General features: G+C 55.3%; 1 protein-coding gene and 1 long non-coding RNA gene across 9 annotated transcripts in view; one reads left to right on the top strand and one right to left on the bottom strand.

The window, feature by feature from the left end:
- The window catches only part of BAIAP2 (BAR/IMD domain containing adaptor protein 2), a 70750-nt gene extending 63026 nt beyond the window's left edge, over positions 1 to 7724 (bottom strand). For all 7 annotated transcript variants that reach the window (XM_066237739.1, XM_066237735.1, XM_066237741.1 and 4 more), the window contains exon 1: positions 7571 to 7724. In XM_066237739.1, coding sequence (XP_066093836.1) covers positions 7571 to 7624 — 54 coding nt within the window. In that variant the 5' untranslated portion in view covers positions 7625 to 7724. The remainder of the gene's footprint in view (positions 1 to 7570) is intronic.
- Positions 7725 to 8106: 382 nt separating this feature from the next.
- LOC136308576 (uncharacterized) lies at positions 8107 to 15336 on the top strand. 2 transcript variants are annotated; one of them, XR_010726128.1, is made up of 4 exons: positions 8107 to 8351; positions 8913 to 13480; positions 13931 to 14952; positions 15039 to 15336. It is a non-coding gene; the product is annotated as an uncharacterized lncRNA (long non-coding RNA). The 2 variants fall into 2 exon arrangements; XR_010726127.1 differs by having other exon boundaries at positions 8913 to 14952.
- The last annotated feature ends 1549 nt before the right edge of the window (positions 15337 to 16885 follow it).

Raw genomic sequence — 16885 nt, 5'->3', positions numbered from 1 at the left:
CCCACTGAATGAGAAATGACTGGTGAGCAAGCTGGGCCGCACCCTGGGACATGCCCTCCCTGCTCAGCAGGCTGCCACCCCGAACACAGGCCACTTGGCACCAAAGTCAACAGCAGAGACTCAGCCTGGTCCTCCCTACTGTCTGCCCCCACCCTCCTGATTCCAAAGAACATTCCATTCTCACAGCCAATAACCCTGACCACCACTTACCCAGGAAGCAGTCCAGCATCCCACTTAACCGTTACCGAGAAGATAGTGGTGCTAAAGCTGAAACAGTTGCCTGAAGCTGGGGAACTCCTGGGAGAAGCAACAGGTCTGGAAGCCAGAGGCCAGACTCGGACAGGCCTTGTTCCAACACTGGCTCAGACCACGGCATGGGCTGCTTAACTTCACTCCAGCCAGACACCCAGGGCCCCACAAGTAGCTGGTTTAGGAATCAACGACACTGAGCACACACTACTCAGCACCGTGCCTGACTCAAGCAGACCATCAGAAGTCACTCATCGTCATGTGTGATAACCCGCAGACCGCACAGCCCAGGTGGCCCCTGGCTGACACTTTGCCTCCCCCAATGACAGCAAGCATGACACCATCCAGGCCCAGGCAGCATCTTCACAGCACTCTACCTGGTGAGGCCTCTGCAAGAAGCCTGCAGCAGGACTCCCGCCTCTGGCTTGACCTAAGCCCCGGCAGAAATGCAGGTCCAGGGCACCTCTAGGCCTGCAGCCAACAAGGCTCTGGATTCCTAGGGGCGGGATGGCTTGAGTTCCATCGGTCCCTGGACTGCAAAGGATCTGCCTTCCATGGGGGAAGACACGAGGGAACAGGTGGCTATCGGGACAAAGCCTCTTCCTGCAGAGTGCTGGCCAGGGCAGAGGGGGCTTGAGCGGCACCACATGGGCTCAGAGGGGCAGCTGGTATCGGAGGACCCCAGGTCCATGCCATCTCAGGCAGTGACACTTCTGTCCCCGCCATACCCTGGCTGGAAGCAGCAAGGCAACTTTGCCCTAGCGGGGCACAGACTCTGGGTCATGCAAACACCCCACTGGATGAAACTCTAGCTTCAACGGTGGCGGCACACCCTCTCCCCACCCCATTCCAAGGTTAAGATGTCTATTTCTATCACAGCATAGACACCCATGAAATCCCAGGGCATGTCATGACCCAAAACATGTATGTTGTCACTGTGAAGACCCAGCTGGTGACTGTCCCTCATATGGCTGGGCAGGAGGCAAACCTGGACATGACATCCACAAACCATTTAGCAACTAAAAATGAACCAGGGTCCTGGCTATTGTTAGAAAACATTCTCGCCTGACCTGTGGTGGCACAGTGGATAAAGCGTCGACCTGGAAATGCTGAGGTCGCCAGTTTGAAACCCTGGGCTTGCCTGGTCAAGGCACATATGGGAGTTGATGCTTCCAGCTCCTCCCCCCTTCTCTCTCTCTGTCTCTCCTCTCTCTCTCTCTCTCTCTCTCTCTCTCTCTCCCTCTCCTCTCTAAAATGAATAAATAAAAAAAAAAAAAAAAAAAAAAAAAAAAAAAAAAAGAAAACATTCTCTGATCAAGAAACAAAAAGATGCCTGACCTGTGGAGCAAGCATCGACCTGGAACACTGAGGTCACCAGTTACAAACCCTGGGCTTGCCTGGTCAAGGCACATGAGAAGCAACTACAAGTTGATGCTTCCCGCTCCTCTTCTCCTTTCTCCCTTTCTCTTTCTCTCTCTTGAAAAGAAAAAGTTCCAGCAATAAAAATGGCAAAACAAAAGTTCAGGGACTTGAAAGAAAATCCCCTAGGCTCACTCAGGAAACTCAGCACACCTGGCTCAGGGTGGAGATGAGAGGCACCTGGCAATGGCAGCCGTGAGCCAGACAAAGCTCAGAAGAGCCAGATTCGGAATGCAATGATGTTTCAGAAAACCTGACCCTCTTATTCACGTGCCTGAGGTACAACAACAAAAAGGTCTGTCCAAATAATTCTACGAGAATATTCCGAAATACACAAGCAGCAATCAAAAAGCAGCATTCTGCTTGCTCCCAGTGGTCCCTGTGTATCCCAGCACCTCATGGGGACATGGGGTCTGACAGCATGTGTCCAGACAGCTCACGCATGCTGCTCCCCCTCACCCCACTCAGAAGTGTGGCAGGGCACTCAGGATGCTGTATCACCCAGGACATGGGGAGTGGCTGTACCAGGCCCCAAGCAGTTGCTGGAACCAGCAACGGAGCCTACAGGGACCCAAACTGACCTGGCCACTGTGTGTGCTACAGGGGGAGCGACACTGAATGGCTACACAGCCAGAATAAGTCAGGTGGGATTCCTTTTTGCTGGCCTGCAGGTGCCTGGGGACCTCACAGGACTTCTATAGCATGTGGAGGCTCCTGAGTACAAGCTGGAGGAGGAGCCAAAGACAGGTGATGGGCCAGCTTGAGGCTCTGAGGCCACATGCCATCTGTGGGCAGCTCACCCAGGTGCAGCGCCCCCACCTGCCCAAGGTCTTAAGATCACCTTTCAACACAGGACACAGTCTCCTATCAAGTCCTGCCTCTCACCCCAGCCACTCTCTTCACAGGGTGCCACGCAGAGCTGAGTGGGGACAAGTGAGCAGCAGCAAGGCCAGCCTCACCTGTCCCTTGCCTGTCCTGCGGCAACATCCTGGACTCCCAGAGCAGGACCCAGCTGGGCCTCGGTTTCCCTCCTGGCCTGCTGTGCCCTGTCTCCTGCCGGGGAGGATGGAGCCTTGCTCAGCAGCCAGCACTGCTCATGATAGGATGGTGGTAAGGGGAGACTGTGCTGGCCCTCAAGGAGCTTCAGTACAAAACAAGGTGGCAACAAGAACACAGTTCCTGCTCGCCCTCTCCCCACTGCCTGTGCCCATGAGTCCTGGGCCAGCATGGAATGCCATTCTGCCCTGGGTCTCAAGTGCACACTGGTCACTCACAGGAGCCAATGACTTCCCCAGCAAAGCACATGTGCTCAAAGTGGAACCCACTGGGATGGCAGTGGAGGCAAGACCCTGTAGGGCCAGCCAGCATGCCAAAGGGCCACCCATGCCACAGGGCTATGTGCCTGGTCCAGTGCCCTGAGCTGCCCATTACATTCACGAGCAAACACTGGCACCTACCACCATGTGAGTCAACAAGAGTGGTGCCACGGAGCCAATGCTCCCTGGGATGTGACCTGGGCATAGGAGTTGCTGGAACTGGTCAACTCAGACGTCAGCATGGCAGGGAAACTAATTGCCCTTTGCTGCCCTGCCTACTCCAGAGAGCCAGTGGGAGAGGCACCACTGCTGATATGTGGGTGGCAGGAAGGGCAGCTACCATGCAGCACGTCGAGGAAAGGCATGCACAAACAGTCCATGTGGGGATAGCAGGTCTTGGCTGCCTTTTTTTTTTTCCTGAAGTTGGAAACAGGGAGGCAGTCAGACAGACTCCCGCATGCGTCCGACTGGGATCCACCTGGCATGCCCACCAGGGGTGATGCTCTGCCCATCTGGGGCATTGCTCTGTTGCAACCAGAGCCATTCTAGTGCCCGAGGCAGAGGCCATGGAGCCATCCTCAGCGCCTGGGCCAACTTTTTGCTCCAATGGAGCCTTGGCTGCAGGAGGGGAAGAGAGAGACAGAGAGGAAGGAGGGGGGGGAGAAGCAGATGGGCGCTTCCCCTGTGTGCCCTGGCCGGGAATCCAACCTGGGACTCCTGCACACCAGGCCAACGCTCTACCACTGAGCCAACTGGCCAGGGCCAGGTCTTGGCTTCTTGTTGGAAGATGCTCCCCCAATGGACCACCCTGATACACGTCTGAAGCAAAGCAAAGCACCACACCCACGCACATGTATACATTCACCTATACATGTGCATGCGCGCACACTAATGCACATATACTCTCACGGGCTCACGTGCACACACAGAGATAGACCCAGTGCTGTAGTTCCTCGCCTCCTTAGCAAAGCAAACCCTGGGGTCTGCTCCGCCCAGTAGGCATTTCTGTTGCCAAGGAAGTGCCTATCTGAGAATCCATTTCACCACCTGACTGGGGGCCTGCTGAGCTCTGTCCACTCTAAATGCCAGGCTTCTGATGGCCACCAACAGTTTTTGTGACTGTCCAGGCATAAGAGGCAATGAAGGGGGCCCTGGCCAGTTGGCTCAGCGGTAGAGCGTCGGCCTGGCGTGCGGGGGACCCGGGTTCGATTCCCAGCCAGGGCACATAGGAGAAGCGCCCATTTGCTTCTCCACCCCCACCCCCTCCTTCCTCTCTGTCTCTCTCTTCCCCTCCTGCAGCCAAGGCTCCATTGGAGCAAAGATGGCCCGGGCGCTGGGGATGGCTCCTTGGCCTCTGCCCCAGGCGCTAGAGTGGCTCTGGTCGCAGCAGAGTGACACCCCGGAGGGGCAGAACATTGCCCCCTGGTGGGCAGAGCATCGCCCCTGGTGGGCGTGCCGGGTGGATCCCGGTTGGGCGCATGCGGGAGTCTGTCTGACTGTCTCTCCCCCTTTCCAGCTTCAGAAAAATACAAAAAAAAAAAAAAAAAGAGAGAGACAATGAAAGGGATCTGAGGTCAGCAACAGAGGATTGTTCCCACCACTCCCCCAAACACCTACCTGGAGGAGTGAATAGAGTGTGGCAAAGGAAGATGGGCAGCTAAACCTTGAGCAGAAAAGCCAGTGGTGGGCTCTCACCTGCCCAGGTGGACCCCATTCTGCCAGTACTGAATGCCAACTTTGCACCAGAAGTGGCAAGCCCAACTATGGCTGCAGACCCTGCTAGCACCCACCACCTTTACAAGGTGCAAATAGCCAGGCCAGCTTCCCCACAGAAGCTGCAGAGTGAAGATAACCTCTGGTGACCCGCCTAGCCAAGGCCTAGGACATTGGGAACAGCAATGCCTGAGGCTTTCCTTGGGACTTTTTCCTCCTTAGGCTGTCTTCCATCTCCCATCTCTTCAGGACAGGCTGAGACCATGGCACTTTGTTCCTAGAGAAAGTGTCAGAGCTACCACCCTCACAGTCGTCAGGTCACTTAGGAGCCAGGGCTGCTGCTGGGATACAGGAGCACGAGAAAGATGGCAGCATGACAGTCACTCTCCAGAAAGACCAGCAGGAGCCAGGATCAGCTGCTAAGAAGCCCCTCTCCAGTGTGCAGGGATGTGGAAGGTCTCTCCCAAGAGGACTACAGTGTGAGCTTCATTCTGAGCAGTGGATGCCTACTTCCTACACTGTCCCTCACCCCAGGCAATTACCCAGGGCTGTCCTGAGAGCCAGGCTGTGCCAGCTGCCTGCACCCAGTCCCTGGAAGGTCTAAGGGTGAGCTCTCAGGGGGAACTAAAAGGCATTCTACTCCTCTCCCTTCGCTTTCCACGACATCCCCCGAGGACACGGGTCCCATGGGAACGGGTCCACAGGGAATGAGGGCAATGTCTGCCTTACAGATTCCTCCAGGGAGAGGATGCACACTGTACATTTTATTCCCCTGCTTTAATCATCAAGGCCAAGGAAGAGCGCCCCTGACGTACCCTTCTTTGCCAGGCAAACACCACTCAGAACTGCAGTTGAGGGGACGCTGGGGCCAAAGCAAACAGCTGAGCCACAGCTCGAGCTGACACTGAGCAGGACCACATCCAAGCCACTCTTCCACAAGCCACTAACTCAGGCGCAGAGACTGTACCATTCTCAGACAAGATAAAGGACCCATCCAACTGGCCCAGGGCTGCACACACGTGGCTCTGGCTATGCCTTCTTGTGGGCTGTTTTCTGCCTGGCCAGCATGCCGAAGCTGCCTAACCTGTACTGGCTCTGCCGAGCAACCTCGCATTCCCGACAAAACAAAAAGGTACCAGGGCACGCACTCCAAGACTGGCAGGAAGAGCACTGGCACAAACCCAACCTGCCCACAGTGCAGGCCTGTGGCACCTTCCCATGGGAGCTCATGAATCCACTGACCCGCCAAACACAAACACAGACTTGCCTGTTGAAAGTGCACCCCAAACCCTCCAGTCTAATCCCAGAGGGGTTCCAAGTCACTGCACACGCCATTCTCTAAACAGTTTTCGGCTGCCATCCTGTGTGACAGACCTCACTTCAGACTCCCAGACAAATCACAGCCCCATGGAAAGCTGCTCAGCCATAATTGCACACCTGACTGCCTGCCCAGGTATGTTTTATTAAGGACGGCAGGGACTCCCCAGAGCAAAGCCATATCATGTGCCCCTCGTAATTCTTGCCGCAAGAGTTGCCATTTAATGGTTTCAAGTGCAGAAGACACAGAAACTGGGGGGGGGGGGCACACTATGCCCACCACTTCTCCCCACCCCTGCAACAAGCAGCAAGTTGTAATGCAACTAATGACTAATAATTGAATTAGCCTCCTCCCCTGACAGCATTTACGGAGCAACACAACTAGAAACGTGCAGCACAAATTCCACCTGACTCCAGATGCTGCTCCTCTTCCGGCTGCTTCCCAGGCAGCCTCTCCTGTTTACCAGCCTCCCTAAAGGGGCTTCAGAACTAACCAGATGGCTTTGCTGCAACTTCAGAACCCTTACCTAGGTTGTGTTAGAGTAGTGCAGTCTGCCCGCTGGGCTTCCAGCTGGAGGCAGAGGGCACCCCCCTCCCCAGCCTTCCTCTGCCTCCCAGAGTTCCGGGAACTCAGCCGTTCTGGCAGGCCACTGGCTGAGAAGCCATAGTTGTTCGATACAATTAGAAACTGTTGCTCTGCCAGCGTTGCAACCCCATGTAGCTGCCATGAACCAGCAACTGCCATGCAAATACCAACTACCCGAGTCTCCCAGTCTGCCACTTAACCTTAAGACACAGTTTTAAACTAAAGCACAGCTTTGTCGTTGGCTCGCTGAGGACCGCCCAGGGCAAATCTCTCCTGCGAAACGGCGTCTGGAACCGCAGCGGACCCAAGACGCTCAGACCGATCTGTTTGTTGGGGGCGGGGGGGTGTCCTAGACCGAGGCAACGGACGCTAAACGAGCAGAAACCTCGGGGCCTGTTAATGGGTATACGAATCACACACTGACGGGGTAGGCCGCCCGGGGGACTTCCCGGTGACTTCCAGAGGAGAATGTGGATCCGAATCCGACTCTTAACACACACCAGAGCAGAGGCAGGCGCGCCAACCTCCTCCACAATTAGTCTTCTCCCTCCGCGGTTACATAAGATGATGGATTATCATCTGCCCCCCCCCCCTCCAACCTGCCCGCGCGACCTCCCACCTGGACCATGTCGATTAGTGTCCGGGACGGAGTTGTGGAGGGTAAAAGCCTGTCGAGGAAAAGTGACCAGAGGCTTGCGTAACCGCGCCTGGAGGGATCGACACGCCGACCGGGGCAGGGCGACTGGCAGCCGCGGCCGCGGGCACCGCAGACCCCGGACCCTGGCCTCCCCCGGTAGCCGCAGCTCCAAACCCGCGCCCCTCTCCACTATGTCTCGGGCACGTGGGGACAGGGCGGGCTGGCGAGACGGAGGTGCCCGCGCCCACCTGTGACCAGCCGACGCCGGGGAAGAACCCTGAGGGCCCGTGGCCGCCAGGTCGAGCCCGAGAGAGAGGGCGGCGTGGGGCTCACCTTATAGACACTTTCCGTGAGTCGGTGCATCTCCTCCGAACGCGACAGTGACATGGTGCTGGTTTAGCTGCACAGCGGCCCGGAACAGGTGCGCAGGTACCGGCGGGGGTGGCGGCGGACTAAACGAACACAGTACCACCGAGAGCGAAACCTAACCAAAAGCACGACAACCCACCAGCCGCTGCCTTTATAGCTGCGCAGGCCCGGTTCACACAGGCCCCGCCCCCCCAGTGCCCGCCCCCGCCGCTCCCGGATTGCCACCCTCGGCCGCCCGCCCCCGCCCAGCCCGCCGCTGCTCGGCAACCGGCAGGCCCCGCCCCATACCTCCCTTTCTATTGGTGGGTTCCAAAGACGGGGGAGAAGAGGCGGGTTAAGGGGGTGGGCCACGGGGGCTGGCTCCGGGTACCGATTGGTCAGAGGCGCTGTCGGTCGCGGAGGCGGAGGCGCGGCCCCGGCTGGGGCCCTGGGAACAGCCTGGGGTGACTGCGGCGACAGCTGGGCTGGGGGCGGGGAGGCGGGGGCGAGGGCGTGGCTCAGGAAGAAAGGAGCAGAAGGTGGTGGTGCGGAGGACTGCCAGCGGCAGAGGCGCATGCGGGCGGCACTTCGCAAAGTGTCGATTCTGTGGGGCCGGGCCTTCCCGAAGGCGGCGGGGTCGCGGGTCGCGCTAGGCAGGGGACCGGCCCTAGCCGCTCGGACACCGGCCGCGCGGCTTGGTAAAAGATGGGGAGAGGCTGGCGGCGCGCTGCCCCAGGGGTCCGACCTCGACCTGGCACTTTCGTAGGTAAGTCCACGAGGTGGCGGCGACCCCCTAGCCGGCTTTCTGGGGAGGGGTCCCCGACAAAGTGGGGACCCCGGCGGCAGGAACGCTTGGAACCAAACTTCTGGAGAGGGTAGAACCTGGGGGAGGAGGATTGCGGACGAGGACTTTGGAGGAGGGACGACCTGAGGGAAGGGTTCTGGAGAGGGGCGGTAGGGGTGGACAGAGGATCCTGCAGAGAGGATTGGGGATGGGGAGCTGGGCACCCTCGTGGTGGCGGAAGTCCTCGTTTGGGAGTATTCTCTTGGGGGGGGGGTCTGAGGTAGTAGACGGTGCTGGGAAACCTGGGGGAAGGGGAGCCTTGGTAGGTGGATCGCGGGATCAGACCGGCTTGGGTTTGGAGGAGTTTCCTGGGCGGCTCTGCTGAGGAAGCTGACCAGGCTGGCACAGTGCCTTCCCAGTACGCGTCTTTTGGAGAAATATTTGTATAAATTAGACTAACGGAGAGGGAGGATTATTTGCTTTACATTGTAAAGTACAAGGTCTGAGTGTTTCCCTTTCATTAAGTCTGACCTTCTCCACCAGCACCTCATTTCTGGACAGTCCTCATTCACCCCTTCAACAGCAGGCGCCTAGGAAAACTCAGACCCACCGGACACCTCTCGAATCCCTGATAGACAGCAAGGGAGACTAAGACAAGCCGCGGTACACGTCTGTGACCCTAACGGACCTCACAACCCTTGCTGTGGACGCACGTTAAGGAATGCAGTATCCAGGAAGTGTTTGCCACCCCACCCTCCGCCCCCGTAACTCTTGAGTCTTTTCTTCGCTGACCATTTCTTTCCAGTTACTGGCACGCTTTCTCCTTTGTCTTTGGTCCTGCCAGGGTTTTAAGGTAGATCTGGCAGTTGCTAGTTCCTGGGATTCTTTTGGTTGCAAGTGACAGAGGGCCAGCTCAAACTAGAGCTCTAACCGTAAAGGTGTTGGTTGGTTCTATTTTCCTTTTCTCCTGGCCAGCTTGATGCAGTCAGTGCACACTTCCATTTGAACCACTCTGGGACTCACACCTGTTGCCCCGCACAGGCCACAGGCCTAGGTGAGGCTGGGTGGGGGAGGGACGAGTTGCTGCTGGCCCAGAGGCAAGTGGAGGGTTAGGACAAAAAGCATGAGAGTGGGGTGAGGCTGGTCACTCTGGGAGGGGAGTCAACCTGGAAAGAGTTCTGGGACAGTAGAGGGAGGAGAGGGGCCTCCAGAAAAGCTCTGGGGGTCACCAGCCCTGCCTCTAGGAGGCTTTGGTCCTGATGTCTTCTCCTGCCCAACTAACTGATTGCTTACATTTGGTAGTGGCCAAGGTAGAAGACCCACACAGCCTAGCCTTCCTTCCAGATGATCTAATGGTTCAGCAGCTTTGCTTGGGTCTGCTCTCTCCACCTGGCAGCTGGGCAGGAGGTCACCTGGGAGGGAAGCCATCAGTCAGAAGAGCTTTCACAAATCATCTGCCACCAGTGATGGGAAGGAAGAAGCATCCTGCCTTGAGCATGGAGAAGACACATGGGGCTGAGGCAGGATGTGGGTGGGGTGGACATCCCTATGCCGCATGGAGAACCAAGCTGAGAAAGTCACCAGCCTCCAGAGAGGTCTCCAGAATGGGTGTGGCCACCCCTTAGCTGAAAAGTGGAGGTCTGAGACCCAGCCAGGAGACCACCAGTATCCTATGACTCTCACTTTCTTGGAAGCCATTGAAAGTGACAATGGTGGCTGGGGTGGGGCTGAGTACCAAGATTAAGAACCGAGGACTTAAGCAGAGGACCAGGCCAGGCAGTGGGCTGGGTGCGAGAGCTCAGCACCAGTGCCAGCTTCCAGGAGTCAGGAGGGTGTACTTGTCCTGGCACCTTTTTTTTTTCTCGGAGCCTCATTTTGTTCCTGTCACCTTTCCTCTGAGGTGGGCAGTCAGTGCAGCTGGGAAATCATTGCCCAGCCTTGGGGTCTGGACCACCCCTCTCCAAGACCAGCAGGACACTGTCATGATGAAATGGGAAAGCTTTGCTCTTCCCACCTCCCTCACAAGGAACTAGCAAGAAGGCCAGTGGTGGCAGAGAGGGTCAGCCACCAGCACCCCAGGTGCTCTGCCTTTGCCCAGACCAGGGTGTTCTCCTTGAACTCTGGAGGGTGTGGAACAGGTATCTGTAAATGAGCAGCTTATCAGAAGTCCCTGAGAAGCATGTGGACTGGAACCCATACACCATTGGTTTTCTCTCACTTTCATCACCAGTCCTCAAGTCCATGGCCCATGTGACCAGGGAGGCATGTAGCCATGATAATCTTCAGCACCCCAGCTCTGCACCAGAGGATCCCCTGCCCCATGCACCTGCTTGGGTCCTTGCATATGCAGCATGCTAAGCTGGGGTCAGAGGTGAGAACCTGATCACAGGGAGCTGCACATGGTAACCCTTGCTTGCTGGTCCCGGTAGGCAGCCCAGGAGAGAGGCTGGACACAGGATGAATGCAGCGTTTCATTAGCTTATTTTTAGCCATGTTATGTAAGTGGCTCCATCTCAGCGTCAGCGTCACGTGGGGTGGGGTCTTGGATTTAATTACAGAATGACAGTCTTTGCTTTTCTGCAAGCTGCTCTCCCGGCACGGCAGCCAGCCTAAGAACTTGTGAATTTCTGCTGAGCAGGAGTGCTCTCTCTCCAAGGTGACTGCCTAGCAAAACTTTGAGCAGTCCCCTCCTCTGTGCCTCTCTCTGACCAGCCTAACTCGGCGTGGCTGAGCTTGGCCTGATGAGGTGGCAATTTGTCTTAGATTACAGGGACATTTTGTACCTGTCAGGGGAGCTTCTTGTCCCCCTCTTCCTCCTGGCAGCCTCCTGTGTAAGAAAAGGATCCACCTAATCAGAATACTTCCTTTTCTTCTTCCTGGATTAAAGCACTTGTCATTGATAACCAGAAAGTTCCAGAGCAGGAGAGACTGGAGTACAGAGCTCTGTGGGAACAGGCATCTAGAGTGGGGCCTTGTCTCACTCATCCTCAGCATCCAGGCCAGGTGTTCCAGGCAGCCTGTGGCCAGGGTCACCAGGGAAAACTATACAGATTGTGTTCAGAGTACTGTTTCCTAGCTTCCAGCCAGGCCCACATTCTTTGTGCCTCAGCATTATCAGCAAGAACTCGGGAGGTGCCTGGGATCTGGAGTGCACAAGCTGGGAGCCCTGCCTCCTGCAGCAGGAACTCATCTCAGCACCTCCAGAGCGTGGGCTTTTTCCAGTGAGAAAGGCAGAGCTGAGTTTCCTGCTGTGGGATTAGGCCTGACGTCCACAGGTGGGTTTGCCATTGAGAGAGTGGGCACAGAATGGAGAGGACATTGTTACCAGGAGCTCATCAACGGGACACCAGCAGCATCAGTAGCCCTTTGGGGCTTGGGTGGGTTTCTTGGCCTCTCAGGGCCCCACCTGTAAGTGGAGGTGGGCAGGTACATGCCACAGCAGAGCGTAAGAGGAGTCTAGGTGTAAACAAGGCAGGAGAAGCACTGAGAACTGGAGGCAAGCCCCTAATGTGTCTCAGTGATTCAAGGGGACATCTCTAATGGTACCTAGAGGGGCACACAGAAGACTCCAGCCCTTACGTGCAGGCTTGGCATGGTGACTTCTTCCAGATAGACATGATGGAAGAGGGGTTGCTGACAACCACATCTCCAGATGAACCAGGTCACATGAAGAGTGTGAGCCACTGTGAGTACATGTATAGCCTTGGTGTAAAGAGAAGGGCACTTACCTCTGTGGTCTCCCCCAAAACCATTGCCCCAATCTAACTGCGAGGGAAACACGGGCAAATCTCAACAGGAGGGCAGCACGCCTCAGCACTGTCAAGGTCACCCAAAGCAAGAAACTCTGAGACTCTCACAGCCCAGAGGAGCCTGCAGAGACCTGACCACTCTATGTCATATAGGGAGCCTAGAGCAGAGAAGAGACAACAGAGAAAGACTAAGGAAACTTGAATCCAGTATGTATTTCAGTTAGCGACAATAGATCAGTGTGGGCTGGTTAATTGTAACAAATGCACCAGGCTTTTGAAAGATGTTGCCAATAAGGAAAACTGGGAGTTGGGATTGGGTGTCTTTGCAATTATTGTGTAAATTTAACTATACTAACATTGAAAGTTTATTACAAGCAAGGTGCTAGCAACTTGAACACAAGTCTCTATTTGGCCTATAGGTCTGAAGGATAGTACTTATCCTCACCACAAATCTGGTCCCTGTGGGGTGAGCAGGTGGAACAGTTGCCTATCCTATAATAAGCACCCAGGGTCTGCTCTGCCTTGGCTGCCCTGAAGGAATCTGGCACAGTGGGTCCTCCAATCTGCAGTGCTGCCTGTGATGGGGGCTGTGAGGGGCCTGGGCCAGCTGCCCGCTGAGATGTGAATTCTCACCCTCTCACCTCCCCAATCTTTTACTTAGATTTGCCCTTTCCCCTCAAATCTGCTCACTCTTGACCTGAACATGGTTCCAGGCTTTCTTCTCAAAATGGCCCTAAGATGACTCAACCATGTGCCTTTGAAAACCTGTGCTGGCTTCCTCCTGCGTTCACAGGGTGCATGACGAGACATCAGAGCTGCATGTGCCCGGAGAGAAGGGATTTAGATCTGTGGCTTTGGAGTGGTGCTGAGTGGGATGCTAAGGCTCCCACATGGGAAGGTGGAGGAGTGGGGGCGAGAGTGTGGCCTCCCACAGGTCCTTCCTGGCTGTGGATCAGGCCCAATCCTCTTATCAAGGTGGCCTAAAAAGTTCTAGAACTTCCCTCCTAGCCAGGCTGGAAAGGGTCTAGGGGGGCTTCCTAGGTAGGCAGGTGCCAACCCTGTTGCCCAGGGCCCAGCCAGTGGGGAAAGGTTCCCCAGCAACAGCCCCTTTACATAATCTGCATCTGGTGACTGCATGTTCCCGTGGGAGGTGGCGTGGGGGAGAGAGCAGGGGCGCGAACCAGTTTCAGAGTTTTGCTCGGGTTTTTTTCCATCTCTGATTATATTTCAGCGTCATCTTGCGTCTGCCAGCTCAGTCACCCACTTTCTTTTGAGAAGACAGTCGCTGACAACCAGATTGAAGTAATTCGGGCAGGTGCCAAGGGCTCTGGGAGCCCCGCCCCTGGCTTCCTCCTGGCCCAGGTGAGGCCGGGAGGGCCTGGTGATCTGTTGTTGCGCCTTGAGCCTAGAGTTGGGCTGCGAGGGGCTCGAAGAGCAGACTGGGTCTTTAGGCCAAGCTCAAGGGCCAAGGCCAAATGTGGATTGGGGGGGGAGGGGGGAAGCTGAAGGCAGGCAAAGAACCCAGGCAGCAGGGGGATCCCCATCTCAGGCATACTTGCCAGTTTGCTTGCAAACCCAGCCTGGGGTGGGATTCTTCAGTGAGGGGGGCCAGGGGCTGGAGGTGAGGAGGCCAAGGGGTCAGCAACTCACCAAGCCAAGTGACTGCCCAGCCTGGCCACACTGAGGCACCCCTGGGCTCTGGTAGTCACTCAGCTTCCCCAGATAGGAGAGGAGACAAGACTGGGCTTCACAGAAGTATTCTCCATCCACCCTTGAAATGTCGCCTTTGTTTTCTTATCACTGACTCTTCAGTGACTTAAATTGACTTGAAAGTGATCTGAAAGGTACTTTGGAGCGAAGAAGAAGAGGTTGCTCTCTGGAATCTGAAGCTGGAGGACTTGGAGGACTCACTGGTGAATGAGCCCTGGGTGTGTTGTCATAGGTCCCTCCGAGTAGGACATGCAGACCCATGCCTGCCATCCCCAGTTCTCACCACTGCGTCCGCAGTCACTCTGGACACCGCTGAGCTGCTGAGCTCGCACACATGGCCCCAGCTCTGGATGGCTGCTTCTGATTTCAGCTGCTGGGGGCTCTGCGCACTCTCTTTATTCCATGTTTATTTAAAACCATATTTTAAAATGTTGTCTTCAGCCTGGAGGTCTTTTTCTTCTGCAGATCCTGAAACCCCAGTTGGGAACCCCTAGCTCCTAAAGTGGGGACTTTGAGGCTGCCTCAGGTTGGGTCTGTGTATACCTTGCAGTGGGACAGAAAGCAGTGGTGTTGGGGCCTCAGTCCCCCAATGTCCATCATTGCACATGGAAGGTGTGTCTGGGGCTACCCGCCCTGTCGTGACTTGGGTGGGTCCTAACACAGCAGGAACTCTTATGATCCAGGTATATTCCTTGGAGGGGGGCCATTTGCACTTCCAGGTGGGTGGTGGCTGCTCAGGAAATGTGAGGTCCTGTCCCTTTGAACAGCACCTACCTGCCCTCAACCCTTCCTGCAGCTAACCCCAGAATGTACTAGAAGGCCTGGATGAAACTGAGCAGGAAGAGGTGAAACCAGCTGAGGGGCCAGGCTGGGTGGACACCATGGGGATGGAGTGTATCTAACTGATCAGGGACTCCTGGAGCACCTGGTAGGGAACCCAGAGGGACTCAGCCTTGTGGAAAGCAGTGAGGCCACAGACCAGCCCTGGCCATGTGGAGTGGGGGCCACCAGGGTCCTGAGGCCAAACATAGCAGCAGACCTGTGAACAGTGTTGGAACTACAGTACTGCCCGGCTAGCTGGAGTGCAGTGTTGGAATCACTTCCCAGGCACATCGTCTCAGAAAGTAATGTGATTTTGAGAAAAATTATTTCAGTGTCAAGCTAGAAAATGTCAATTGCCCCTGATCATCAGGCTCTCTTTCTTCTCAAGGGTTGGAAGAAACAGACATCTTTTTAGTGCTTCATGGAAAACTTTAGCCATCCCCTAGCTGTCCGAGTGAAAAGAAGCTTCTGGCCTGACCTGTGATTGGCGCAGTGAATAAAGCGTCAACCTGGAAATGCTGAGGTTGCTGGTTCGAAGCCCTGGGCTCACCCGGTCTAGGCACATATGGGAGTTGATGCTTCCTGCTCCTCCTCCCTTTTCTCTCTCTCTCTCTGTCTCTCTCTCTCAAATGAATAAATAAAATCTTTAAAATATATATTTAAAAAAAAAAGAAAAGAAAAGAAGCTTCCATCTGTGGCGAAACAGCCCTCCAAGTGGACCCTGGGATGGTTCACCCAGTCTGACCAACCTTTGCAGAAACGGAGTTCTTTTGGAGATCTGGTGGCTTGGCTGCTGGCATCTGTTGTTACCATATTCCTATGTATAAGACACACCCTTTTCTGAAAAATTTGGGGTCTATAAACTGGGTGCGTTTTATACAGTGGTTGTAGATTTTTTTACTTGCATTTCCCGCCTTTTCTCGCTGGTTTTTGTGCTCATTGTTGAAGACAGTGATTCATCATCAGGCACAGATGAGGACAAGCTAATGGATGGGAGTTTTGACAGTGATGAGGAGTTGTATGAATTTTATGATGAGTAAAACTTGAGTTCAGCCTGACCAGGCGGTGGCACAGTGGATAGAGTGTCGTACTGGGATGTGGACGACCCAGTTTCGAAACCCCGAGGTCACCTGCTTGAGTGCAGGCTCATCTGGCTTGAGCGTTGGATCATATACGTGACCCCATGGTCACTAGTTTGAGCCCAAAGGTCACTGGCTTGGAGCAAGAAGGTCGCTGGCTTGAGCCCAAAGGTCACTGGCTTGAAGCCCAAGGTCACAGGCTTGAGCAAGGGGTCACTTGCTTTGCTGTAGTCCCCTGGTCAAGGCACATATGAGAAAGCAATCGGTGAACAACTAAGGAGCTGCAACGAAGACTTGATGCTTCTTATCTCTCTCCCTTCCTGTCTGTCTGTCTCTCTCTCTGACTCTGTCTCTGTCAAAAAACAAAAAAAACTTGAGTTCAATAACTTTAAGAAATACTTTTTTTTTTCAAATGTCAGGCCTCCGTGTTAAGGTGTATCTTATACATGAGGAAATATGGTAATTCTCACCCAGATTGAGAGATATTCTCTGGAGCCCTTTGTGTGCCCAGGCCTGGCTGCAGAGCCCTTGGGGCTCTCTGTGTTGGGTTCAGTTGTAAATTTACTCCATTCTTGGCTTGTTGAGTTCCCACTGGGAAAACCTCAGTGGCTTCCATTCTGCTTCAAGAAAGTAAAACCGAGACCCTTGTACCTGAGACACAGCTCCTTGTTGGAGCCGGTTAGGTATGAGCAGAGTGGGCGGGACCAGGAGGAAAGCCCTGCAGTGTTTGGCTGGACAGCCCCCTTCCCACCATCATGCTTCTGTTCGGTAGATAGAGCTGGGCACAGATGGGTTTGGGTGTATGAGCTTCGTCCTGCGGGAGAGGTGACCCCAGCACCAGGCCCCTGTCTGCAGAGAGGGTGGGTGGGGCTGGGGTCCACATCAGGAACCTTCGCTGCCACCTGGTGGCAGGCGCTGGGAGCAGTGGCCTGGCGTGGAGGGACTGTGGTGGACAGCAGAGTGCCAGTGTGGACAGGCTGTAGGTGTGTGTGTGGAGGGGGTGGGGTGAGGGCTAGATCTATCCTGAGGCAAAGCCACAGGTCTCCTTTGCACCTTTCCCTTTCTCAGGCCCAGTGAGGGAGAAAAGGTAACACGTGTGACAAAGGTCTGCCTTCAGCTCCCTGCAGACCTGATTGGGACCTGCACGGGGATCGTG

This window comes from Saccopteryx bilineata, chromosome 6, assembly GCF_036850765.1.
Source record: "Saccopteryx bilineata isolate mSacBil1 chromosome 6, mSacBil1_pri_phased_curated, whole genome shotgun sequence".
NCBI lineage: Eukaryota > Metazoa > Chordata > Mammalia > Chiroptera > Emballonuridae > Saccopteryx > Saccopteryx bilineata.
The sequence above is the reverse complement of the archived record's forward strand: the minus strand, read 5'-3'. Positions and strand labels throughout refer to the sequence as shown.